We start from the raw sequence: 27,666 nt of genomic DNA on the forward strand, positions 1-27,666 counted from the left end.
CATAGGGCGTCAACACTTTTGTAATATGCTACAATGCCGGCCGGTGTGGCCGTGTGGTTCTAGGCGCTTCAGTCTGGAACCGCGTGACCGCTACGGTCGCAGGTTCGAATCCTGCCTCGGGCATGGATGTGTGTGATGTCCTTAGGCTAGTTAGGTTTAAGTAGTTCTAAGTTCTAGGGGACTGATGACCTCAGAAGTTAAATCCCATAGTGCTCAGAGCCATTTGAACCACGCCTGCAATATAAATATCTGTAGCAAATTTTATTGGAAGTACAATTAATGTATGCCCTCTGTAACGAGACAAGCTTCGTCCAGTGTCACTTGAGAATGTATTTGCGATATGTTTTCCATCAGATTATGCGGATCTTGACTCACAAGAAGAACACAGCAAGTGCCATAATCCGATTTCCCAGAAACCTCGCTCGTTGGAGGACGGGTCAAAACAAACGAGCACGCCTGTCGGCTTAACTGTAGATATTCGACCGTTTCTGAGAAAACAACGACCGAAGTTTTCAAGGTACTTCATATGCCCCTCGCGTGAGGAAGATTCAACCGAGGCGGTGGCGCGTTGGTTAGCGTCGCTACTTCACGCTTTTGCGCCCCGTGTTCGAAACCCTATTATTTTTATTTTTCGTTCGTCTACCCATATTCGTAGAAGATTATTCCACAACTGTTTTCCAGTGTATATTGAAATAGTGTTGTCCTTATTCGTCTATAAATTGTTAAGTCGGGTGAAAGAATTATAACAAAAAGGAAAAAAACAATAAATGAATGAGAAAATGATTGGAAGTTATGTTCCGTGAAATTACTGTAATATATCTTGATTCATAATCAATCGCAATCGTCAGTTTTCGGTAAAGTGATAAATTGGCGCGAGATTATTACCAATGCGTAAAGTCTTCAGCAGTGTTAATGACGTTCCTTTCCCGAGTAAGAATTGTACGAAGAAAAATGACTGTGGCAAACCTGCCTTTGCACGATGTTCGTCGTTTTCGGAATTTCTATGTTTCGAATGTTTCTACGGTCGGTATCATCCCTGAGAATGCACCAAATCTTCCTGTAGAATAAACATAAGAATAAAATAACAGAATTATATAAGAATTGATATATGAATGAAATATAAGAATATGAGAATTTAAAAAGAGTGCAGTCTCCAGTATATCATACACACATATATTACGTAATAAATATATGACACTTGTTGTGAAATACAGTTGTAATTTTACAATGTATATGACGCCCTTGTATCCCTTGACTTGATAACAAACATTCGGGTAGAAACCTTCTACAGACATGAGTAGAGCAATGAAAAATAAAATAAATAAAAACAATAATCGGCTTTCGAACACAGGACGCTAAAGTAAGAGGCCGCGACACTAGTCACTGTGCCACTATGTCGGCTGAGATTAACGTGCGCTAAAAAGGCATCTAAATTAGGTCGAAAACTTTGTCAGTCGGTTTCTCAGATACGGTAGAGTATCTACGGATAAGCCGAGACACGTGTTCGCTTATTTTGACTCCTCTTCCAATGAGTGAAGTTTCTGGGAAATCGGGTTATGGCACTTTGCCGTGTTGTGCTAGTCAGTAGCAGCATATGATTGGAACCTGCAAGATAAATGACGGAGACACTTGTTGTAATAATGTCATCTGTGCAGCAAATTTCTTTGCAAAGACCACAACGTTTTAGAGTCGTTATATCTATTGATAGGCACTGTTATTACGTTCCACTTTGCATGTTTTCATTACGTAGATATCCGGGTATTGAACAAAAAAAAGCTCCCCGGTAGACCACCTACGAGTGTCCAAACAGGATGTTGGATTTTCCTAGGACGCCAAAAGGGAAACCGCCATGAGCTTTTCATTCATAGCAGAAAGTGTTACGCATCCAGTCTCCTCTCACCTCCCCCTTCCCGACCAGCGGCGTGAGGCCATACATGACTCACTTGCAGGACTCCCATTCATTTTTTTTATGAGCGCCGTGTGTTTTGTTTCAGGGCCGTCAAAGCCTTCCGACAAGTTCTTTACGTCGACCCAGGCTTCTCCCGCGCCAATGAAGTCCACCTCCGTTTGGGGTTGATGTTCAAAGTGAACAATGACTGGGAATCTGCCTTAAAACATTTACAGTTAGCTCTGATAGACGCCAGCCCTTGTACATTCTCCAAGTTAGAAAGTAAGTGCAATGAAACAGTAAATGTAACTTCAAAATAAGTGCAAATTGTGTTTGATTAAAATCAAATCTGTAAACCCCTCTTTCTTTTTCTACAGTTCGTTTTCATATTGCACATTTGTATGAAGTTCAAGGAAAGTACAAAAGTGCTAAAGAAAACTACGAGCAGCTGCTTCGCGAAAAAGATTTACCAACTCACTTGAAAGCTGACATATGCAGACAATTAGGTAACAATATAATTTTCATTCTCATAATACTGTCATTCATTGATGTTGTGAAGCATTGTTTTGTGTTTTGTATCCCTATACACAAACGGATGTTGAGAACCAGAAATAACCATTCCATAGTGTAACATGAATGAAGAACAATCTAAAATAATGTAGTAAAGAAACTTCCACATCACCAGATTGAAAAAAAAATCTTTCTGAGTAATGTATAAGGTTTTTACTTGCCTTTAATAAAACCTCATATCAGTATGACTAGTTTTATAAAGAGAGGATGCATTCTGTTGCTAGCTTTAAGCTATATGTAAACAAAATTAAGTAAATTAGACAGCATAAACATATGAACATGACTTGGTTAGAAAATAAAGATTTAAAAACATGATAAATCATTCATGCAACTTACTTTTTATGTTGTTGTTATTGGTCAATGTGCCATCAAGAAACTTCTCATAATATAGATATAGGTTTTTTTTACACTGGGAGTCGGTAACAGCTAACATCCTGAGTTGTGTGTCACTAAAATCCAGAACAATTGATTAAGAATTCAAAAAAATGTAGTAGACTGACCCACTCAACCATTGAATGTTTCATGTGGAGACAGTTATTCAACACTTCAAAATAGCTATAAAATTCCATTTCTAGTAACTTACTACCATTGGTTTGAGGGATAGGTCATTATGTCTTTGAAAATCACTGATTAAATTTAATATTTGATCAGTTTATTTCACTCTTGATACCATTAAGCAGCTTCAGTTGCATTTGTGACAAACCACATTTGTTTAACATTAATTGCTACCAGTTTTTTAAAAAATTGTTTTCAGTATACTCAGGTGAAGCCCCATTATGGGTGGAGCAAAGGATAAATTTAATTAATTATCTAAGAAATTGGCAGCTCATGAACTTCTCCCATACTTCTCCAACTGACCAGTTTATCCATAAATAATAAAGTCATTGAGATAATCTACTTTCTTTTCCCATCATAATTCTGAACATGTGTGATCAATCAAATAATCAAGTATATAAAAGCATAAAAGTTATGTTTCTTGTGGAATACACTTTGAATGCTGACCTTCAATGAATAATATCACATCATTGACTGCTATTTTATAATATGCTGGAATGATATGTCATTCTCATTATCTGACAGGCCTGGCAAAATAATTTATGTTAATTATGTTCATTTTCAGGTTGGATGTATCATTGTGTTGACTCCTTGGGAGATAAGAATCACCGTGAAAGTTTAGCTATACACTGCCTACAGAAGTCAATTGAAGCTGATCCTAAATCAGGACAATCCCTCTATCTTCTGGGACGCTGTTTTGCTAGCATTGGGAAAGTACATGATGCATTTATTGCATACCGTAATTCTGTTGAAAAATCTGAAGGCAATGCAGACACCTGGTGTTCAATAGGGTATCGATACCTGAAAAATATTTTGTTTATGGTGTAGAGTTTTTTTGATAGCATCCTAAACATGTTTGTTCTATTTCAGTGTCCTTTACCAGCAGCAAAATCAGCCTATGGATGCCTTACAGGCATACATCTGTGCAGTCCAGCTTGATAAAAGCCACACAGCAGCATGGACTAACCTTGGTATGCAGAATTTGTTTCCTTTCCTTCTTCTATATTTATTAACTAGTTGTATTCCTGTACTTCACTGCAAGGCTTTACAGCTGTGCCTGTGAATACTGCTGTTATTTTATGGGAAATGGCTGCTGCACTAATGTGGGCTGTTGTATCACAAACAGGCCATAAGAAAAGAATTCCAGATAGCCATTTATGAAACAACTCATCTGTTAAGACTGTATGTGACCTGTGTATCATAAATTATCTAATTTCCAAGTACAAGGCTCGTACAACCTTCAACAATTTATATTCCCCAGTGAAATTATGAACAAACAGCCAATACTTATCATGTAGTCAGCTTTTCTTGTTTTGATATTTTCTTTTGTGTAAAATATTTTTGTCTATCGGGCCAGATAAAAGACCTGTATTGTCAAGTGTATATCAATGCGGTGAGCTGTAAAGCTCATTTTTAATGCAAATGTCATAGCAAGTTTTACTACCATAGGGGGAGTACATCAAAACATATATTTCCAGATACATTCCCAGGGGGTGGCAGTGGTATATAAAAGACATTGGCTTAAAAACCAAGATAACTGCAGAGAACTTTGCATTTTTTTTTTAAGAAAGGTTATAAATTGCCTTGAGTCCACAGATAGAGTTCCACTAAAAATTCATCTAAAATGGTAATGACTGGATGGTCGGCATGGCAGAAAATCCCATGAACACCAAAGAGTGGAAAAGAACCTACTCTGAAAGGGTGAAAATAATATGAGCACAAAGAAAAGTAAAGGAAAGCTTTGAAATGCTCCTTATTGTACATTACGTGGTTCAGGAGAGTGCAAATCTGATGAATAATAAGTGTTAATGAGGCTGTTTACTCAGAGTTAGAGATGTTGATCAACTAGAGCAGACATATTTTGTGTGGGAGCAGAGATACTAGATATTGTGGAGCATACAGGGTGGTCAGAGTGAGAAAGGAGACTCCATGTCTCCTGCTTCATAATGTACTTCTTATGCTGCCCCCACCCCCACTCGGTGTCAGTGTGAGCATGAAAATGCCCTGTTCCTATCTTTTTGCAGTCCTTTTCTTCTCTAGCTATTGATATTTATTTCCTTCACTTCTCATTTCCCACCTCTCTTGAAGAGTGAGCTGCTGCATCTGTGATCAGGTGGGCAGCACATAGGAAAATGATCAGGAGCATATATACTATCTGTCTCTATATATCTACTCTGCAAATCATTGTTCAGAAAATGTCAGAGACTACTTTTTTTACCGTTCTGTATAGTATTTAGTTCATGTATGGGGGCAACAGAACAGCTATTGTAAGTGCATGTTTGTTCCCAGATACATTTTACATATTTTTGTCTTATTCTCATCATTAGTCCATGACATATATGAAGGAAGCAGTGGGATTACTACATTATCTAAATTTACCACCAGAATTTTGCAATAACATCACTTTTTCTTCCCATTATTTCCTTTACATTTTGTGGGCATCTCCCTTATACTTTTCTCTGAGTTATAGTGACCTATCAGGATCATTCCATTGTGTCTCTGACTGCTTATGTATCAGCTGTTAATTATACTTGAGAATAACTCCTAATCACTAGGGCAGTACTCAAGGTTTTGTTGCAATTTTGTCTTGTAACTGATACCATTAACAGTATTTTTTCAGAACCTTCCCAAATAGTCTATCATCCAATTACCTTCTGTATTACAGATTTCATGTCTGTTCTGTTTGACGTCATCTCGTATGTTACTCCTAGATATTTATGTGGTGAAACAGGCTCTAGAAGTTTACTACTGCTGCTGTAGTCTGAATCAGTCAGGTTCTTTCTCTTGTTTATAGAAATTATCTTTGTTTCATCATGATTTAAACAGAGCTGTCATCAAAACACAAAGGGAAACAGTTTGTAAGACATTTTCCAGGGTAAAGCAATCTTTCCTGTAGGAGCAAACAATATGAGAGTGCAAGTAACCTTGTGCAATTTTTTTAATATAGCTTGATTTGTAAAAATATAAGTCCTGGTACTGTGACCTTCTGGGAGTTGTTTTTGAAATTAGGACTTCTTGAAATGTTATTTAATGCTTTTTTGCACATTTTAAAAGAGCAAATTCAACTTTTTTACTGGTAAATAATGAAGTTCTATTGTACCACATCTCAAAATTTCTGTAAGATATTAGTATGAATAAAACCATTACTGCATTGGACACAGTGAGCCTGTTTACAGTTTTATGAACAAGAAATAACAGTAACATAATTGGAAAGAAATTGTGAGAAGAAGATATCAAACCTTAAGTTTTTAAAGGTATCATTTTCTGTGGTGGGGGAAAAAAGACAAGGCAGAATAAGAGAACATGTAAAACACACACATTTATTGCTTGTTCTGAGTGCTAAATTCCGTGTGTGTTGTTGTGCTAATTGCACTGTTTTGTTGCCTCATCACTACGAGTGTGGGCTTAAACGCAAACTCCATGTTTCAGTTTGTGTGTATTATGTTCTCTGAACCTTTCTGCTTGTGCTTTTGTATATTTCTGCAAGGGAAAAATCCCTTTGTATCTCTGTACTCCGTAGAACTTAGCCCTAATCATAGAAGTTTGTATTCCACTTTTGCCACATTGTATTAATTGTGTGTGTTTTTGGTATTGTGTGTCATGTTTTACCTACGACTTCCTTTTCTTTACTAAATATGCTGAGTGTATTAAACCATCAAACTTCTTTCAGGTATTTTGTATGAAAGCTGTAATCAGCCCAGTGATGCTTTTGCTTGTTATGTGAATGCAACAAGAGGTTCTGGTGGAAATACTGGGAGCCCAATAAGTCCAAACAATACATCTAGTACCATTAATAATAACTTAGCATCACTAACAACGTCACCAAGCAGAGCTCCAGGGGGTATGAATCCCAACCTGAGCCAAAGAATAAAGTTCCTGCAGAGTCACTTAGCAAGCGCACCAATGCCCAGCATTACCAGCAAGTAAGCAATTCCCTCGAGAAATAATTTGTTGTCTCATAGAAGCCATTACAAAGTACTTTTAATGCTCTCTCTAAATGTGTGCATGTAAGATAGTTTAAATGCAGTGGTCACTTCAGAAGTCTTCCTCAAAGTCTATTCAGAATATATGGATGTGTTTAATTTCCAGTACATTTTGTTTCCACTCATTGTTGTACACAAATTTAATCAACTTTTCATCAGTGTAAGTAGATAAATGTGTGGTTTATTACACTGAAGAGCCAGACAAACTGTTACACTGTCTAACATTGTTTAGGTTCCCGCAGCTACGCAGAAGTGCCACAATACAACGTGGCATGGACTCGACTAATATCTGAAGTAGTGCTGGAGGGAACTGACACCATGAATCCTGCAGGGCTGTCCATAAATCCTTATGAGTATGAGGGGGTGGAGATCTCTTCTGAACAGCATGTTGCAAAGCATCCCAGATGTGCTCAGTAATGTTTATGTCTGGGAAGTTTGGTGACCAGCAGAAGTTTTTAAACTCGGAAGAGTGTCCCTGTAGCCACTATGTAGCAATTCTGGATGTGTGGGGTGTCACATTGTCCTGCTATAATTGCCTGAGTCCATCAGAATGTGCAATGGACATAAATGGATGCAGGTGATCAAACAAGATGCTTACCTGTCAGAGCCATATCTAGAGGTATCAGGGGTCCCATATCACTCCAACTACACACACCCCACACCATTACAGAGCCTCCACCAACTTGAACAGTACCCTCCTGACATGCAGGGTCCATGTATTCGTCAGGTTGTCTCCGAGCCCGTACACATTCATCTGCTCGATACAATTTGAAACGAGAAACGTCCAACCAACCAACATGTTTTCAGTCATCAATAGTCCAATGTCGGTGTTGACAGGCCAAGGCGAGGCATAAAGCTTTGTGTTGTGCATTCATCAAGGGTACACAAATGGTCCTTCAGCTCCGAAAGCCCATGCCAATGATGTTTCGTTGAATGGTTCACACGCCGACACTTGTTGATGGCACAGCATTGAAATCTGCAGCAATTTGCAGAAGGGTTGCACTTCTGTCACACTGAACAATTCTCTTCTGTCACCAGTGGTCCGTTCTTGCAGGATATCTTTCTGGCTGTAGCAGTGTCAGAGATTTGATATTTTCTCAGATTCACGATACACTCTGAAATGATCGTACGGGCAAATCCTTACTTCATCGCTACCTCGGAGACGCTGTATCCCATCGCATCTGCGCTGACTGTAACAACATGTTCAAACTCACTTAAATCGTGATAATCTGCCATTGTAGCAGCAGTAATGGATCTAACAACTGCCCCAGACTCTTGTTGTTTTATACAGGCGTTGCCGACCGCAGCACCGTATTCTGCCTGTTTACATATGTCTGTATTTGAATACACATGCCTATACAAGTTTCTTTGGTGCTTCTGCGTATTACATTTGCCTGCACTATTTGTTTGATAAAGTTTGTAGAACAGTAGTTATGATGTTCTCGTTATCTGATATTTGCCTTATGTGCAGTCAATGGTTAAATTAGATAAGGAGATTAAAATTGCCTCAATGAAAACTGCTGTTGGTCTGCTTTCTGTAATACTGAGCATAATGTTACCACAGGATGCAAGAAACAAATTGTATTGTGTACTTAGTGTGTGGGGGTTTGGTTGTGGTGATTGCGTTTGACTTATCCAGATATCCTGTGTGTCACTTTCTTTACAGCCACTGTGTACTGACATGTTGTTACTCATTGCTGTCCACATTTCTTTTGACAGCCTCATACTTATAAAGATGTAACTGCAGTAATTCCATATTGTAGCGATTTTGTTTTGTATTCTTATGTGGAACTACTCTACACTTAAATCTTCATTCAGTACCAACAGTTATTTTGTGTTTGTCAGCTTACAAATGTCTTCTTTGACTTTTCTTATTACTCTAATTCAACTTTTTAATGTTATCAGTGTTCACAATAGGTCACAAAGTTGGTTTTTTGTCAGCTAACCCATTTGCATATGATAAAGTTGTTATAAGAAAATTATTATTTTTGCTACATATTTTTGTTTTTCACATATGCATGATCATTTACAAAACATAAAGAATTACAATTATTTTAAGGACTTCTGATGTGTTTATTTACATACAGTTCCAAAGTTAATGGTTACAAGTGAACCGTTTTTTTAATTGTCATAAATATTTGCGAAGAGCAATTTCACATATCTTACATTCAAAAGAGGTTTCCCCCACGATCTCTCAGTCATAACAAACTTAGTACCTTCTAGAGGGAGCAGTTTTCTTTGAGTCCACATTATTTTTGGTGGAAAATGTTCCCAGCTTCTGACTTGAAGCCTTAGCGGATTTTCTGCTTTGCTTCTTCGTCCCTTAAAAGTATAGACAGGGAGAGTTACATTCTTTAAGAAGTGCTCTGCCACATTGAATCAGAACATTGTTGATACCATCCTCTTGGATGCTGGATTCAGTATGTGGTATATTATGCCTACATTTAGTATTGCTAAGTCTTCTAATACCTCTTGACATAGTTTCTCATAAGTTGATACATATGTCAACTCTAGTCATTTCTTGGTTGTAATTTATAAAAAGTTAGGTTTTAGCTTTGTTTTTTTTTCCATATTTGGGGTAGATCTACACACTGTGGCGTATCAAGAAGCATTGACAGGAGGTTAACATTTTTCCTGCCTGTCCATTTCACTGTAAGAATATTGTTTGATGAAGTGAATGTTAGTTGTCCCTTGCTCAGCTTAGTTTCACTGGACATGGGGAAGCATATTTTTCCTTGTTGGTGTTAAAATCCTAGCAACATGAGTTCTCCTGCCTAGCAATTCCCTGAACACACTAGTAGAGCTGTACCAGTTGCCCATGTAAATAGATATCCACTTCCCAAATAGAGTTTTGCACAATTCAAGCACAGTCTTTTCTTTTGCTGAATGGTTGACAGCTACATCACCGTTGTCTCCCTTTTTTCCAGATTATGTCTTCAGATTATAACAATGCCCATTCTCTGAAGAGTGTACTTTGTATACCTTTATACCAGATCTGCCTCTCTGTGGTGGAATATGTTGAATGTATAAATGTCTGCCCCTAAACTTCATCAGGCTTTCATTGGTGCTAACTTTCTTGCCAGGCAGTTACACTCAAATGTGTTAAGCAGTTGTGAAATGACTGGTCTGCCTTTCTCAGTTTATCACCTACTCACCAGAAACACAACATGACAAAGTGCAAATACCTGGAGGAAACCTTGAATCTTGTCAGCAACTTTGTTTCAGCAAATATTGGAGTCTCAGTTATTTTTCTTTTTGACCAATTATCTTGTCTAGAATGTTCTTGCGTCTAAGACATGATGATCTAGTGAGCGAGGTATCTTCAGTTCATCAGCTGTTACAGGAGACCAGCATGTGTTGCCTCTGCTTCAATTGGTAGCTAGTGTTTCTGCTGCATAAGGGTTTGTTTCTCTTAAAGTGCACTCAACAAAAACTGTGTTGTTGGAAATTCATTTATGACTTGAAGTTCTATTGGATTTTATCCCTGATGTGACAGAACCTTTGCTTCAGTTTTGGATGTCACAGTGAAAATAACTAGTTTTAGGGTAATCAGCTACGTTGACCCATTCCGAATGAGTTGCCTTTGAACAGTCTGCAGCACACTTTATTGTCATCCCAGCACATATTTCTTGATCAACACTCTGTGTTGCATCCTTTTAGTTTCCCTATTGTCCAAAATGCTACAGTTTTCATCACTTGATGTTGTATCACTTTGCAGTGTCCTAGTCTGTACCATTACTCAAATCATCGAAATCACTTTCTTCTCTTGGCTTCTACTTTGTAGGCATTGGGCATGTTGCCACTCTCTGAGTTCATGAAACACAGACTAAATGCATGTAAGCTTGAATTAATTGCTCAATTTCACAAATGTACAACTAGTGTCATCTTCCGATATGGCTGCAGAACGATTGCAGAAAGCAGCGAGCTATAGAAGAGTTGTATGTTGCATCTACAGTACTGTGACATGTGTATCAGTTATTGTACTGCAATAAGTGGAACTGCTGTAATGGTTGTGCCTATCATGGTATACTGATAGGTTAAGTAATATAAAAGTGTGGTTTGAGTACAGTCCATACAGTGGTTCCCCTAGCAGTAACAAACACAAAAAAGTGGTTAACTATTGTTGCTCCACAATGAAAACTACACTTTTCATTAGAACATTTGCATCCAGCAAGCCCTTTGACAGTGCCTCTTATGAAACTACAGCCTGGCTTAGTGGTCTTAGGTCACGCGGGAAGAACACAGAAGAGTCAAGGAGTAGACACAGGGACAGGCAGGAGGGCAGTGGATTTCTCTGAAAATCTTCAAACTGTTTAAGAACTGTTCATTGCTGCAATTGTAGCATACATTGTGACTGTGGAAAATGGACTTTCTTTGTTTAAAAATTGATGTCTTCTATTATGGTGGAGGTGTTAGTGAATGAGATTTAATACAGAAATGTTAGAGAGATGAGTCCTTCATATCCTGGAAGAAAGTATGTTGAGCACAGAGATCCAAGTGAAACAAATTGGGTTGATGATGTTGAGATACTCCACACTCCTAATCATCCCAGACCAAGTGAACTGGGGCAATGGTAAAACACTGAAATCACATCTGGCAGGAGCAGGATTCTGTCTGGGCACGTATTCAGAAGAAATGGAACTTCAAACTTTGTCTAGCACCCAGATTTAGATTTCCCTTGGTTACCTTGAAACATAGATGTGAATGTCTTCAGTTTTTGGAAAGATTGGGCAGTCTCCTTTCAGAACTCATATTTTCCTTATTTCATTTCCATTTCAGAAAACAGGAATCCACAGGAATCCTTCCATTAAATTAATCTCCAACCTGTTAGTTCCAGATCTTGTGTCAGTCTTCTCATACATCCTGATAATTTTTTATTCACATTAGCTCAGTTATAAACCTGATGATCTCATCGAATAGTTCAGTTAATGCCATTACCCGTATTCCTTCTGCTACATTTTCCCAGGATTATTGACGTTATACTGGGAAATATTTTGATTTATGCCTCTTTTGAGACTTGAAGCTTATTGTTTTGCCTGTTCTATATGGTTTACTAAATAGCTACAATTTCTTCCAATTTTGGTGAGAAATCTGTATCCATATTATTATTGTTTTTGTCATTTCAGACGTCGGCAACTGCCATCAATAGAGGAGGCATGGAACCTCCCCATATCTGCAGAAATGTCATCACGACAACAGCAACAACAGCAGCAACAGAACCAAGCTGTTGCGCAGCAGAGGGGGCCAGGAACACCATTCCAGAAGGGATACACACAGGTTAATATGTTTATAACACCCTTATGTTTACAAAGTATGGGAACATGAAATGAGTTTTTACACAAGCAAGCTGGTGATATGAAGTGACTGAAGTAATTAAGAAGTGGAGGTTATAATAATTGAAATAAGCGTGAGTTTCAGATATATTACGGTAAGTAAATTGTTTAGTAATCTAGAACAGCATATCAGTATAGTTCAATGTTCAGTAAACTGGTCTTTGTTCCCAGAATGTTGATTTTCATCAGCAAAACCACAAGCTCTTGATGTGAGCAGCCTACATATCATGGTATTATAAATGTCTTGCTCCCAATTCCTCCTCCTCCTCCTCCTCCTCCTAATCTTTTCTTTTTTCTTTTCCTTGTAACATTTGATGTATTTTTAAACTATTTGTTGTAAAATTTACTTTGATTTTGTAGTAGTGCAGCCCATACCAAATGGAAAATTTTAAATTTCTCTTCTTTACAGCCAGGACCACAACCTCAGTACAATGGTATAAATGGCCATCACCAAGTCTCTCCCCAGGGTCCTCCTCCACCCTATCCAGTGCAAACAAATGCTGCTGGGACGAAGAGATTCAAGGTCATTATACTTTTGAAATGTTTTATTTTCTGTGCAGTATATTTAATAAATAAATTATACTGACATACACTAACTGGAAAAAAATTATAGATAATTGAATTTGCTATCACATACATCACTCATATAAACATTTTCTTGTGCCCTGTCTTCCTTTCATTTTATTTGATTAAAATATCCAGCTGACATGCTGTATGTGCAAGGGAATAAGTGAAACTAGACATCTACTGTTTATACATATATTCATTAACTGATCTATTTTGTTTCATAGAGTGGGGGAGATGTAGTTGAAAATAGCCCTCCTGGTGCAAGAGTGGCACCAGCAACCAACCAACAGAGAGCAGTGCCACCACCAACATTTATGAACCAACAGCAGCTACACATGCTCCAGTATTTGCAACAGAACATAGCAAACCTTAACCCACAACAACAGGTAATATGACACAGAAAAATATGGACTTTATGCAACTGATTTTTCTGTGACTGTGTATGTGTGTTAGCACTCATGCTTGTGTGTACACTAGCATAAGCCTTTTTTTGTTTTTTCTTCATTAATTCTCTTCATTCTTATATATGACTCTCCTCCTGCTATCACTTATGTGCTGCAATTAAAATTCATACAGTGTTCCAAAGATGGTACAAGTCCTTCTTTTGCAACTTTTAACTAAGTGTATCATGAAATAGTTTAGAAATGTTAATTGACCTTTTAAAAAAAGTTTGTGTGACACATTCACTCTTTTTTTCTGACCCCAGTGTCAATTATATTTTCTGTTGACTCTATTTTTACAATTTACTGAAGAGTAGGGAAAAAAATTTCTGAATAAATGCTGGCAACAAATTGCTGCACAACCTACATTTATTAATTGTATTTGTACAATTACATTATTTGAGTTTGCTTCAGTGAAATAATTCTGTTTAAAGAGCTTAAAGTTTGAGTTGTTCTCTTTCATTTAATATTTCTTGAAGTTATTTGCTATGCATCACACAGTGCCCCATTTATGCTAATTGTAAAGTTTTTTTTGGATGTGCGCTTATGATATAAGCGTATTGGTTGGAAATGATTTGTTTTGATAAAACACTCATTATTATAAACCTGTGTTGCAGGGAAAAATGTTGTGCTATTAAATTGCATTTTAAAATTAATACTTCTGATAGTTTGTTCATTATATGGCTGTCAAAGTTTCATTTGACTTGGACTGTTGCATTTAATATAAAAAGAAAAAAAAAAAAAGGTTGTTAACGAACCAGGACTCTTTATTTAGGGTATGCTGCAGCAGTTGCAACACCAGTATCGATTAATGCAACAGCATCAGCTGAAGCTACAACAACAGCAGCAGCAGCAACAACAACAACAACAACAACAACAACAGCAGCAGCAGCAGCAGCAGCAGCAGCAGCAACAACAACAACAACAGCAGCAGCAGCCACAAAGACCTGCAGGAATTACAAGGCAACCACAGCAGCCAGCACAGTATTCACCATACCAACAGAGTTCCGTTATTAAAACATACAGTATGCCACAGCAAACAGTAAGTTTGACAGAAATCATATGCATATAAAATTAGTTTTTCGAGTTATTTTTATTCATGATATTTTAACCTGCTTTTTTATTTAAGAAAAAAATTGACATATTAACCATTTCACATTTAATTGAGTTTTCTTTTTGGTACTCGGAAACACTTCATACATTAGGCCTATACAAATTTTAATTTGAACTGTCTGTTCCACAATACTTTATTTTTACAGCAGGGTTCAGTAGCACCACAGACTGGTTTTACGGATGCTAGTATTGGGTATTCTGCTGCCACACCTAGCACACAGCAATCGCCTGGAATGCCCTACAAAAGTGCAACAGTGGACCATCAGTTATCATATCAACAGAGAACTTCCTCCCAACTGCAGCATTATCCATATGGTACTCAGGCTAATTCTACAGGCTTCACACAGGTAAGATGAGCTTGCAGCTCTTACTTATACTTAGCCACATCTGCACCCCACAAACTATTCTTCATTTAACCAAGTGATGTGTTACAGTGGTTAAGACATTAGACTCACCTTCAGGAGGAGTGAAGTTAAAATTCCCATCCAATGATCTTGATTTAGATTTTTCATGTTTTCCTTAAATCACTTAATGTGAATACCAGGGTGATTAATTCAAGTAGTGCATGGCAGTCCTCCCTCGCATCCTTGTGCCGTTCAAGGTTTTGCTCTGTCTTCAATGCTGTCTTTATTGACAAGATGCAGAGCCCCAGTCGTCTTTCCTTCTTTATGCTCCATTTAACACTGATGATGTGACAATGCAATGGCAGCAAATTAATGGAATTATAAAACTTCTATAGCTGGTTTACAACTTTCAGGAAGTCAGTCATGTAGTTTGTTTTCAGTATATAGAATTTAATTAGTGTGTATTCAGAAAACATTGATTCATCATATGCATGTCTTTCATATTATCTTTTATATGCTATACATCGAATACCCTCATAAGTTATTATAACATTTTAGTGAACTTTGCCCTACATGCAAGTAGATATGAGTGATTCATTAAAGTTTCAAATTTTCTAAACTTGTTGCTCTCATCTCCAAGGAACAGGAATACTTTTATACAATTGAGTTTTAATTAAAACGATTTATCAGAGAACGACGAACAATGACAACTTTCTCTCAGTATAATGTTGCATAGGGGAGAAAAATACTCAGGAGGGAGTGTCACTGGTCCCACTTTAGGACACAGAAAAACAAAAGTCACATGCAAAAGGCAGGAATTAGAGGATATGTTTGCTTTCTTTAATGAAATATATGTACTCTTCCTGCCTTTTGGCTATGAATTTTGTGTCGTTAAGCCATTGATGTTTCCCTGAGTCTAATTCAGGCTGACTGCATATTCTAACTGCCCAAACTCAGTGTATGAGATTGGTATATGTTACCTTGTTGAACATAATATGTTAAAAGTAATGCTGTCCACAATCGAAGATTGATTTGAACACCACATTGGTTTATTACGCATGGCGCTTTTGGGGTTGGTATACCCTTGCCTTCACTCAACCTTTGAACTGACATACTCAGCCAGTTATAAGGGGACCAACTTTTTTTTACCATTTGGCTTCATTCACTTTTGAAATAATTAAAGTAATATGTCTGGAGATTATATGTCTGGAACTGTTACAATAACTGTTACAATTCCATATCCCATCCAAATGTTAAGATATTGACTGGACAACCATTATTGTAATAAATGGTACCTTGCACATGCTATGATGTGGACTGCTGGTCTAGCCCATATGGATAAACGGTATGCAAGAGGTAGTGCACCAGTATATGCAGGTACATGGAAGAACTGTGCATCTGGGAAAGTACAGAAGAGGTACTGTCAGAAGGGAAACTTAGCATGGCAGCTTAATTAGTAAGAGCATTTCACATTAAAGATAAGATTCCGTTCTTGAGTCACATTCAGGAATACACTTTCAATCTCAAGAAGTTTCAAAAACTGTGCACACTCCACCAAAGAGTGAAAATTTCATTCTGGATTTCCTGAAATAATTCCATATTCATCTGATATTCCTGAAATGACAAAATGACAATGTTCTTGGGGGGATGGAAGGGAAGTCAGTGAATGAAAATGGCAAGTAGTATGCTTGAAGGCACAGATTGTAGAAATGAGAAACAAGTAGGCTCTTGCATATCTAAATGAGAAACCAACAGCTTTGCAGTTCAGGCATTTACGTCTTGTATCACTTTATCCTCCCTCAGTTTGGTTACTTGCTTCTATTTTTGTTTTAACTCCAGAGAGCAGTCATCAGAAAGGAAGCTTAGGGGGGACAGCTAAGTCGATAAAAGCACACTACTGTGAGCCAGTTTATTCTTGTATTCCACAAACATAAGCTGCCTCCCTTATTTTCAGTAATTATTTTAATTCTTTGTTTGTTAAAGACTTAAATGAAAAATATGTACATATTTTTTCATGTTGGTACCTTTTGTGTTAAGTGATTCAGCCTGAAAAGTTCCCTGACGAAGAAAATGCATTGGGAGGCTTTTTAACCTTGAAATTTTATGCTTCTTCCATTATTAAAATGTTTTTCTGATTTTTATGTTACTGGTTTTATCTTCTTCAGATATCTTCAACTACAACACCTCATGCAACACCGCCAGCTCATTCAACTTTGGAGTCAAGTTCTTATCACCATACTTACCCAACATCAAATTCTCCTTCGAGCAAAGAACTTGCTGTGAGTGACCAAGAGCTACAGGCTTTACTTTCCCAGAAGGATATTGCAACATCACTAGCAGAAGATTTGTTGAAACATTTTGGGTCAGGTAGTGAAGATTTAGATGTGAAGGTGGAAGAGCCTATATCAACAAATCAAGTTGCCATTACATCAACATCAAATCAACAGAACTCCAATACTTTGAGCTCAGGACCATTTTCTCCCTCAAATTTGCCAGATGACAGCAGTGGCAATAATTCTACAGTAATAATGAACTCTGGTGCATCTACTGCTGGCGAAGCTGTGAATGTAAAACAGTCGATGTCTCCAGCAGTCAGTACTGCAAATAGTCCAAAACTTGAGCAGGCACCAACACCTTCGTCCAGTGCTTCTACTGTAACATGCTCACCCAAACAAGAGATAAAAACAGAAGGAATATCCACTACTGTGAAAAGTGAATCTCAGAGCTTAATTACGACAAGAAGTACTTCACAAACTTCCCAGAACACCAATCGTGTTCCATCAGTATTACAGCAGGATTTGAAAGTAGAAGCTGCAGTTTTAGAATTTTCGAACTTATGTGAGCCCCAACCTGAAACAGAATACAGCATAGATATGGATGCCAAGTCTGTGATAGAGGCATGCAAGTAAGTATCTTAGTTGTGTATTTCCAGCATGATGGCTGTTCTTATTTTCCACAACTGTCTGTTCTTTACTTCTGTTTTTTAGGGGCCGAGGGCTAAATGGTGTCTCAAACTGCAGCATTTTGTCAGACCGTGCTCCTCCACCACAGCCTCCAGATCCACCTCAGCAGCGACTAACAAGAGAACAGCTGCTTCCTCCAACTCCCTCTGTGTACCTGGAAAACAAAAAGGATGCATTCAGCCCACAGCTACAAGAGTTCTGCCTCAAGCATCCAATTGCTGTTGTCAGAGGCCTAGCAGCGGCACTTAAATTAGGTACCTCTTTAATAATGCTGTAGATGAATAGCAGAGATTCTGAATTTCATGTGTAAGTTTTACAGGGGCTATCCATAAGCTTTTAGGTATCACTTCAAAAAAATAAAGACATGTAATTAATTTTTTCTGTGTAAATGTCCACAGTTCTGATAAACACTGAAATTGGCGCGTCACAGTACTATAGTGTGTTGTTATAGGAGTCAAAACAAAATGGTCCACCTCATTGGTAAGTGGAGTGCCTATGCAGTAACTCATTTTCACAGCAGTGAAAATGCTGTTGCTGTGTTGGGGCCAATGTAGACACAACTGCAACGTTTCTGTTGCTTTTGAAAGTGAATTATCTGTACAATACTCCTTTTTATCAACAGACCATGCCATTTTGCAACATACTATGGTGTGAGGTTTTTATAGTGTACCAGTGTTTAAAAACAAACAAAATTGAATTATCTAACTTTATTTTATTGAGATGATGTTTAAAATTTTAGGACCGGACATAAGATAGTCTATCTGTGATCTACTTTCAGTTTAAGAAATTGTAAATTTTATTTTTGTAATAATATCAGCAAATTAAATGATTTTTAATGTTGGATATTAATACAACCTGGCATTCAGTTTCTGTGAAGACATAGGTAACACTGTATCTTGTGATTACATGTGATTACCTGGTACTGTGTGCTGTATTGGTGTTTAAATCCACATCCGTGCTTGAAAATGACAGGAATCCTGGTTCCCAGTATGGTGTATGTATAATCAACACAGCAATTACTTTCTATGGAGAAAGAAATTTGTTAGCACTGTTGGTGTTCTTTGTGGAGTATATGAAGAAGTTAATTTAAACATGTTTTTCATGAGTAGCTGGTTTAAATCAATGCAGTCTCTTCTGTACTTAACTGTTTATATTTTCTTTAATTCACTTCATACAGGCATGTGAAAATTCTGCTGACTCTCAGCTTTCTTTGTCTCAAGAAAGATCATAAGGTTACATTCTTGGTTTGTCCTTTACAATTAGTTTGCCAGTAGCTGATGCAGTTCAAGGCACTTGGCCTTAAGAGCTCAAAAGCATGTGTGTGAATAAGGGGAGCAGTAGTCAATTACTCAACAGTCCAACTGTGACAAGAATATGATAGATGCAAATTACAGATTGAACTAGGCGCAATTGCATATTATTCCACCCCAACAGGAGGGAAAAAAATATGGATTCAGAGCTTCAAAATACAAAGTAATTTATAAGGGCCATTTTAAACCTTCCTCAAGACAGTGTGTGGACCATGTTTAATTCTAATTAAGATACCTTTTCTTCTTCTTCTGCTTCATTAGGACCCTTCTGGATCACTTGTGGCTTGTTTTGCACGTCTTCTTTTTTCCCAATACCTCTCCACTCTCTTGCTGCTTCTGTTTATTTCTTCTTCTGTTAAGACAGCTTTGATTTTGGTGTCCGGCCGCCTGTGACCATCCACCAACCCTGTATACTTCTACCTGTCCTGTACTACTGCCTGCAGACTCCTTTCTTTTATTCCTGTTGCCTTCCAGTCATCTCTGACTTCCTTCACCCATTTGTTTCCCATATGACATGTTGCATTCCACATCTTTTTAGTCAACCTCTCTTCATCCATCTTCATGATGTGCCCAACAAATTGTAACCTCCTCTTCTGTACCTTGCTCAATATGGATTCAATATTTTCGCACAGTTCCTGTTGTGTTCTATGTATCCAGATATCCCCATGTTTTTTGGTGTCTTATATGTCACAAAATTTTCCACTCCTCCTCCTCCAACTGTATGCAAGCTCTCTTGGCGAGTGTGATCATTTCTGATCCATACAGAGCAGCATTTCTTACAGTTGCTGTGTAATGTCGCAATTTGGCATTCCGTGTCAGATTTTTCTTGTCATATGGTGTTGTCACCGCATACCAAAGCTTCTGCATAAGCTGTGCCCTATCTACTGCACTACTGTTGTTCTGTATGTCACCCGTTATCTTCTCCACCAAATAACTACTACTATTGACTTTCTTAACCACTTGGCCATCTATTTTCCAGTCGGTGTCTTAGTCTTTCATATATAGAATGGTTACAGATTATATTTAGTGATCAGTCTCTACCGTAGATAACATTTTAGCTAACTAAACATTTTTTGTCCTTTAGACCTAGGTCTGTTCTCAACAAAGACACTTGTTGAGGCAAATCCAGACCATAGCGTTGAAGTTAGAACACAAATGCAGCAAACATCAGATGAAAACTGGGATCCACAGCAAGGCCGAAAAGTTTGGGCCTGTATTAGTCACAGATCACACACCACTATTGCCAAATATGCTCAGTATCAGGCATCATCTTTCCAGGACAGCTTGAAGGTAAATTAGTCTCACATGATGCTTTTAATGAATAATATGCTATACAGATGTATTTCACATTGGTGAGAACTCTCATGCCAGTGTGAGGGCTTTTTTTATTTTTCCAGGAAGAAGGTGAAAGAACAGCAGGAGCACACAACAGTAATCTGTCAGATTCGGACTCGAAAGATTCTACAGGAAATGTGCGTCGAAAGAAAGGAGGTGCATTTGGAAGTTCAGGTGGTGGGAAGTCGGGGCCCAAAATGTTAAGATTTGGTACTAATGTTGATCTCTCAGATGAACGAAAATGGAGACCTCAACTGCAGGAACTCATGAAATTACCAGCATTTGCTCGTGTTGTCTCTGCTGGAAATATGTTGTCCCATGTTGGTCATGTTATTCTTGGCATGAACACAGTACAACTGTACATGAAGGTACTATTATTTAGTTACAAAAATATTTTCAACAATTCAGAATCCTTCTGATATGCTTGAAAAATGTATGTATAACTTTTTCAGCTGTTGCAATTATGTTTGTTTTATTTTATTTTCATGCACGATAAGTCACACAGAGTTTGGAGCAATGGATGATAATATCCTTAGTTTTATTGTTGAAAGTGTCTGTGCATTATTTTTCATGGTTTTCATATTTAAAGTGTTTTGTGCATTGTAATCAGAGATGCAAATCTTACCAGCAGGAATATACATTTGTGGACTAGAAATATTAAGCTTTGAAAGTCCTATGGCACTGATAATGTCATTTACCTTAATTTTTTAAGTCATTATTATTTTTCTGTGAAAACATAACCGTTTGGGATTGTATGGTAATGATAACACTGTTTAGCTTAATTTTTTATGTGGTTATTATTTTTCTGTGAAAATGTAACCGTTTGGGGTGTTTCAGATTAAAATGTTAGTTTATGTTAATTCTTCACTGATATTGTCTGTAAAGCATATATAAACAGTCTCTCATACTTTCGTGTGAGTCTAGTTAGTTGTCTTTCTTAAGAAATGTATTGCTCATTAAAGAGGGGTAATGATTTTGAAGCCTACCCCCAGTCTAAAAGATATCCTGCTCTTCTCTTATATAGTGCCTATTACCATTTCTTGATGTGTGGGTCATTGCTTGCTATATGGGTCATATCCCTGTGAAATAACCTAGTGCAAGACAATACCCAATGCACCCTCCCACCTGTTACTGTTTCTGAGCTGTTCTGATTTCAAACAGTGGTTGTTTCATAAAATTTCATTCTATACACATCAAAAAAGTTTTGCCTCACCCCAGCTCTCAGAACTCCTGAAGATAGACATTGACTGTGGATATTGTATCACAGACACAATCCCTTTGACTGTTCATAGATGTCACTAAACTGCCCAAAGATGTAAACAACCATGCGTGAGCAGTGCCTATTAGACAGAGGGTGTCCACCAGCCGATAAGTTCCAGTCAATCCACCAAGAAGGAGGTACATGGCTCGTGGTGTCTGTAGATCTGCCATGCCTAGATGGTCAATACCATGGTTCAATCGCGTCTGCATTGTTACTTTGTGCCAGGAAGGGCTGTCAACGAGGGAAGTGTCCAGGCATCTCGGAATGAACCAAAGCGATGTTGTACAGACATGGAGGAGATACAGAGAGACAGGAACTGTTTATGACATGCTTCGCTCAGGCCACTCAAGGGCTACTACTGCTGTGGATGACCACTACCTACAGATTATGGCTCGGAGGAACCCTCACAGCAATGCCACCATGTTGATTAATGCTTTTTGTGCAGCCACCGGACGTCATGTCACAACTAACACTGTGCGCAATAGGCTGCATGATGTGCAACTTCACTCATGACATCCATGGCAAGGTCCATCTTTGCTACCATGACACCATGCAGCGTGGTAACAATGGGCCCAACAGCATGCTGAATGGTCTGTTCAGGATTGGCATCACATTCTCTTCACCAGTGGGGTGACACATATGCCTTCAACCAGACAATCGTCGGAGACGTGTTTGGAGGCAACCCAGTCAGGCTGAATGCCTTAGACACACTGTCCAGCGAGTGCAGCAAGGTGGAGGTTGTACGCTGCTGGTGGTCATGGAAGGTGTTGTAACGGTTGTACAATATGTGAATGCCATCCTTCAACTGATGGTGCAACTATGTCGGCAGCATATTGGCGAGGCATTCGTCTTCATGGATGAAGACATCATGCACATCTTGTGAATGACTTTCTTCAGGATAACGACATCGCTCGACTAGAGTGGCCAGCATGTTCTCCAGACATGAACCCTATCGAACATGCCTGGGATAGATGGGAAAGGGCTGTTTATGGATGACGTGACCCACCAACCACTCTGAGGGATCTACGCCGAATTTGCCATTGAGGAGTGGGGCAATCTGGACCAACAGTGCCTTGATGAACTTGTGGATAGTATTCCACGACGAATACAGGCGTACATCAATGCAAGAGGACATGCTACTGGGTATTAGAGGTACCGGTGTGTACAGCAATCTGGACCACCACCTCTGAAGGTCTTGCTGTATGGTGGTACAACATGCAATATGTGGTTTTCATGAGCAATAAAAAGGGCGAAAATGATGTTTATGTTGCCCTCTGTTCCAGTTTTCTGTACAGGATCCAGAACTCTCGGAACCAAGATGAAGCAAAATATTTTTTGATGTATGTATTTTATTTCTTGCTTTGTTTAACTACTTACTTACAGTTCCAGTTATACTCCTGATCTTAATTATCTGTATCGTTATTGTACTATGAGGGGTGTTCAATAAGTAATGCAACACATTTTGTTTGTGAAAGCAGGTTGGTTTTGTTCAGGATTCCAGTACACTGCATTAGTCCCCAGTCCTTTGGCTATAAAACCATATTTTTCAACTCTATCTTTGTTCAATGTGACTGCTTTATGCCACCTTATTGGGAGGGCCTATATGTCCACATGCTACCACTCTACTGCATCAACATCAGAGTCAATGTCTTGCTGCATCAATAACCTCACCATTATCCATATACTGCTTCCTGCAGAGTGCATCCTTCACTGGACCAAATGGATGAAATTGGAAGGTGTGAGATCCTGGCTGTAGGGTTCATAAGGAAGAACAGTTCATTGAAGTTCTGTGGGCTGCTCTTGGGTGTGCAGACTTGTGAAAGTCCTTGTGTTATGGAGAAGCAGGAGTTTCTTTGCATTTTTATGGTGTCTATCTTACTGAGGTCATTTCTTCAATTTCCTGAGAGTAACACAATACACTTAGGAGTTGATCATTGCATCATTAGGGAAGATATCAAACAGAATTGGCATTTTTTTTTCAGTTCAAAGTCATGAACCTATGTTTCATCACCTCTGATGATGTTTGACCAAATTTGTCATGCTCAGCCTCATAACATGTAAGCAATTCTGCACAGATGGTCCTTTGTTGCTCTTCGTGGTCTTCTGTTAGGAGGTGAGAAACCCAGGATGCACACTCCATTGATTACTCCCAACAGGTGTAGGGGCATGTCAGCACTACCATCACAGATGTCCAGTTGAGCAGTGCGGTGTTTGATTGTGATCCGTTGACCACATGAAATGTGTGTGTCTGCACGTTCCAACATTGCAGAACTCACAGCTGTGTGTGGTCAGTTGACATGTGGGAGATCGGACAGGTTTGCGTGACCTTTTGGCAATGATGATAGACACTTTGATGATGACTCACCATACTTTTGTTGACTGCTAGGTCTTCACAGACATTGTGCAGTTACCTCTGAATACCTGCATCACCCTGGTTTTCCGTCAAAAGAAACTCGGTGACAGCTCTCTGCTTAGAATTAGAACACACTTCCATTAAAGACTCCAATTTGAAGGCTACACATAACTCTTGCCACCTATTGAAACTAAATTGAAACAATGAGGGCTCAAGCAGGAATATTTCACAATGTACCACAGCAAAATCTGCATTTTTCAACCGAGAATGGCCGAGGAAAATAGTGTGTTGCATCACTTATTCAATGCCCTTTGTACTTGTAACTGATGTTGCATCCTTTTTGTGACTTCACCTACTCAAATGTGGGATTCAAATATTACTTTAATTATGTCAACCACATTAACATGCCTATGGCAGCTGGCAAGTTTAATATGATATTTGAAATTTGTAATGTCAAACACTTGCCGTACAAGGAGATGTTGAGTAGTGAATAGTTTAATAAATAAGAATAAGAATTTGAATTTTACTGGTCAGCTTTTGAACTTGGTTCCTTCTTTATATTGAATCTTAATTGCAAAGTTGAACATTTTCATGTGCTTAACCACTGTTCAACACTTTCATTTGTGTAATCTCAAATCAGTAGTTTCTTAGAAATGCAAGTCCTGACTACAATATGTAGTTCATCATAGTACTTGCATTAAAGATTTTAGGTGGACACTTTGAAATATATGATGGGATGGATAGATGTTCATGTGTTGGAATGCCTCAATTGTAAAGTGTCTACAATAAATTATAGAATGCTGTTTAATCTGTGGTGTTTAATTTCAGGTTCCTGGAAGCAGGACTCCAGGACACCAAGAGAATAATAACTTCTGCTCCATCAATATTAACATTGGCCCAGGTGACTGTGAATGGTTTGCTGTGCCTGATGCGTACTGGGGAGTTATTTACAATCTTTGTGAAAGGTAAGCTGTTCAGAAATTAAGCAGTTTGCAGAAATTTCATTTGTAATCTAATTTTTGGTGAATAACACTATTGTTTTTTCCTCTCTAGGAATAATATAAACTACCTTCACGGCTCCTGGTGGCCTTCTTTAGATGATTTATATGAGGAAAATATACCAGTCTATCGATTCATGCAGAGGCCAGGAGATCTAGTGTGGGTCAATGCAGGTTAGTGCTATTCCGACAAAATCTTACACATTTCTTCCCCTCTTTTTTTTTTCTTTTCCCATTTCCTCACCTCTACCTTCATCCCATCTCCCTCAAATAACTTTTCCCTACAAATGAATATATGTGTATTTAAATCTTGCTACCACACACGGTATATAAGCCAGAGTACTGACTAATTATCATTCACTAAATCAATTATGAATGTGATTATAAATTCTCAAATCTGAGAACCAGTTATCCAAAGCAGTTGTGAGGCTATGCAACTATTATTTAAGATGTAGCGTGAATCAGTTGTAATCCAGCATGTCCTGTACTTATAAAATATTGTCAAAGTGAAAGTAATGTGGTAGAAATAGATCCTGGTATATATACATATATTTAAAAAAAAAAAAAGTACTCTGTCTTCAGTCCACGAGTGGCCTACTGGGACCATCCGACCACCATGTCATCCTCCGTGGAGGATGCGGATAGGAGGGACGTGGGGTCAGCACACTGCTCTCCCGGTCGTTATGATGGTATTCTTGACCGAAGCCACTACCAGTCGGTCAAGTAGCTCCTCAATTGGCATCATGAGGCTGAGTGCATCCCGAAAAATGGCAACAACGCGTTGCGGCCTGGATGGTCACCCATCCAAGTGCCGACCACGCCCAACAGCGCTTAACTTCGGTGATCTCACGGGAACCGGAGTAACCACTGCGGCAAGGCCGTTGCCGATCCTGGTATCAACCTTGGACCAAATCTCAAATCTTTGGATACTGAACAACTAGCTACTCTTGGGTGTACTGTTTTCATGTCTCATGCAGTCCATGCAAAGAAATAACAGCTGACACCAGTATCAGTGGAATAGTATGCATGACAGAATATAATGAGATGCCCCTTTTGTGTCAGAAAACTGTTTGATTTTGTTCTATTGTAGCTAGAGATGGGATGTGGAGCTTATGTGAAACTATGCCAAGGATATCTGGGGAAAAAAATGAAAAAGCAAGTTATGTACAGTAGTTTGTTTGGTATGTGGTGCTACTGTTGAAGTCTAAGAAGGGAAGTTTAGAAGACTGGACTAATTGATTTAAAGCGCTCTGCATTTACGTCTTCTGGTTCAGCACCTGAAAACTAAGAAATTTATAAAGATGCAAATTTGGCACACACTACAACTAGGATAATGAGGGACAAGTGATTTTGGAATGAAAGTGGTTATAGAACCATTTTGTCAGTTTTCAGGTTTTGAAGCTTACTATTTCAGTTACTGGACTGCCATTTTCAATTTATGTCACTGGCTGTGCAACATGGCATTGTACATTCAGAATTTTCAGTGTTGAGTGGCTTTATTCTTAATGCTGTCAACTTTCATCACAAGAGTGATACCCACAGTGATATGCATGATTGGAAATAGTTTCTACGTTCGTTCACAGCTTAATATATTAACATATGTGCCTTTACAGAAAAATGGTCATATGACCTTAAAATAATTGCATATTTTTACTCACATGTAACTGTTTAGTGGTGGATTAGCTGGCAGACAAACGTTCCAGATTAGGTGATTGCCCTAGGTTTTGGGCTTTAGCTGTCCTTTTAGCCTAAGTGTGTGTGTGTGTGTGTGTGTGTGTGTGTGCGCATGTGCGTGCGTGCGCGCAAGTGTGAATGCTGCAGTGGAAGTATGTGCCCCTTGAGAAATGGTTATTTCATGGGAAATAATGTTACACTGAACGTATGCTGCTCAAACTGATATGAAAAATTTCAAGTCCATTCTCTTTCTCACTAGAATAACTAAAAATAGTTAGCAATGCACAGGATAGTGCTATTCCCTCCAGGGGGTCCACAAATCTTTTGTGGATACGTGCGTGGCGAACATGGGACCCCTAGCTAGTGCAGCTCTCTTTCCTTTCCAGGCTGCATACCTTCCCAGGCTACATACCTTCCCTTTCCACAACCCTCCCTGTCCCGATTTTCCCCCTCCCCACCCCCACCCCCCACCCCTCACCCCCCAGCCCCTTCCATTCCCCTTCTCCCTCTCTTTGGGAGTATGTTTTGTGCCCATGTCCGGAGATGGACGCTTGTGACTGTAAGATGTGGTTTCTCTTCTTTTCTCTCTATAATGGAAAGTCTCTGTCCTCACTTTGTCCTTCTCTTTTCCTTGATTCTTCTCTTTACCTCCTTCTCCACTGTGGCATTTGAGACCTCTTCTCTTCTTTCCTTTTCTTTGTTCCCCCCTGTCTCCTTCTTTCCTCCCTGTGCGTGTCTGAAGACTGACCCACATGTAGCCGGTGACGGGGTAACGTGTAATTCCCCGCCCTGGGTAGGCAAGTAGGGCACGTATGTACCCTCTGGTAAAGGCCAGGCCCAGGGAGGGGTGATTACCTGAGCTGGTACCTTCCAAATGTGCCGATTGGTCCCTCCGTCCATTTTTCGGGAGGTGTGACCTGAGGTGTGGACAATCACTTAAGGTGGGGGTGCCCTCAGAGAGGCCCCCCACTAGGAAGGA

General features: G+C 38.8%; 1 protein-coding gene across 1 annotated transcript in view; it reads left to right on the forward strand.

The window, feature by feature from the left end:
• Nucleotides 1-27,666, forward strand: part of LOC126176726 (histone demethylase UTY) — a 219,297-nt gene that overhangs the window by 143,469 nt on the left and 48,162 nt on the right. Inside the window, exons 2-17 of the mRNA XM_049923899.1 lie at nucleotides 1,995-2,170; nucleotides 2,266-2,394; nucleotides 3,579-3,804; nucleotides 3,884-3,984; nucleotides 6,684-6,936; nucleotides 12,123-12,273; nucleotides 12,739-12,852; nucleotides 13,121-13,282; nucleotides 14,112-14,378; nucleotides 14,596-14,796; nucleotides 16,959-17,698; nucleotides 17,781-18,010; nucleotides 20,151-20,356; nucleotides 20,464-20,769; nucleotides 24,844-24,980; nucleotides 25,069-25,187. Of these exons, the coding sequence (XP_049779856.1) occupies nucleotides 2,077-2,170; nucleotides 2,266-2,394; nucleotides 3,579-3,804; nucleotides 3,884-3,984; nucleotides 6,684-6,936; nucleotides 12,123-12,273; nucleotides 12,739-12,852; nucleotides 13,121-13,282; nucleotides 14,112-14,378; nucleotides 14,596-14,796; nucleotides 16,959-17,698; nucleotides 17,781-18,010; nucleotides 20,151-20,356; nucleotides 20,464-20,769; nucleotides 24,844-24,980; nucleotides 25,069-25,187 (3,436 nt within the window). The 5' untranslated portion in view covers nucleotides 1,995-2,076. The remainder of the gene's footprint in view (nucleotides 1-1,994; nucleotides 2,171-2,265; nucleotides 2,395-3,578; nucleotides 3,805-3,883; nucleotides 3,985-6,683; nucleotides 6,937-12,122; nucleotides 12,274-12,738; nucleotides 12,853-13,120; nucleotides 13,283-14,111; nucleotides 14,379-14,595; nucleotides 14,797-16,958; nucleotides 17,699-17,780; nucleotides 18,011-20,150; nucleotides 20,357-20,463; nucleotides 20,770-24,843; nucleotides 24,981-25,068; nucleotides 25,188-27,666) is intronic.

Source organism: Schistocerca cancellata, chromosome 1, assembly GCF_023864275.1.
Source record: "Schistocerca cancellata isolate TAMUIC-IGC-003103 chromosome 1, iqSchCanc2.1, whole genome shotgun sequence".
NCBI lineage: Eukaryota > Metazoa > Arthropoda > Insecta > Orthoptera > Acrididae > Schistocerca > Schistocerca cancellata.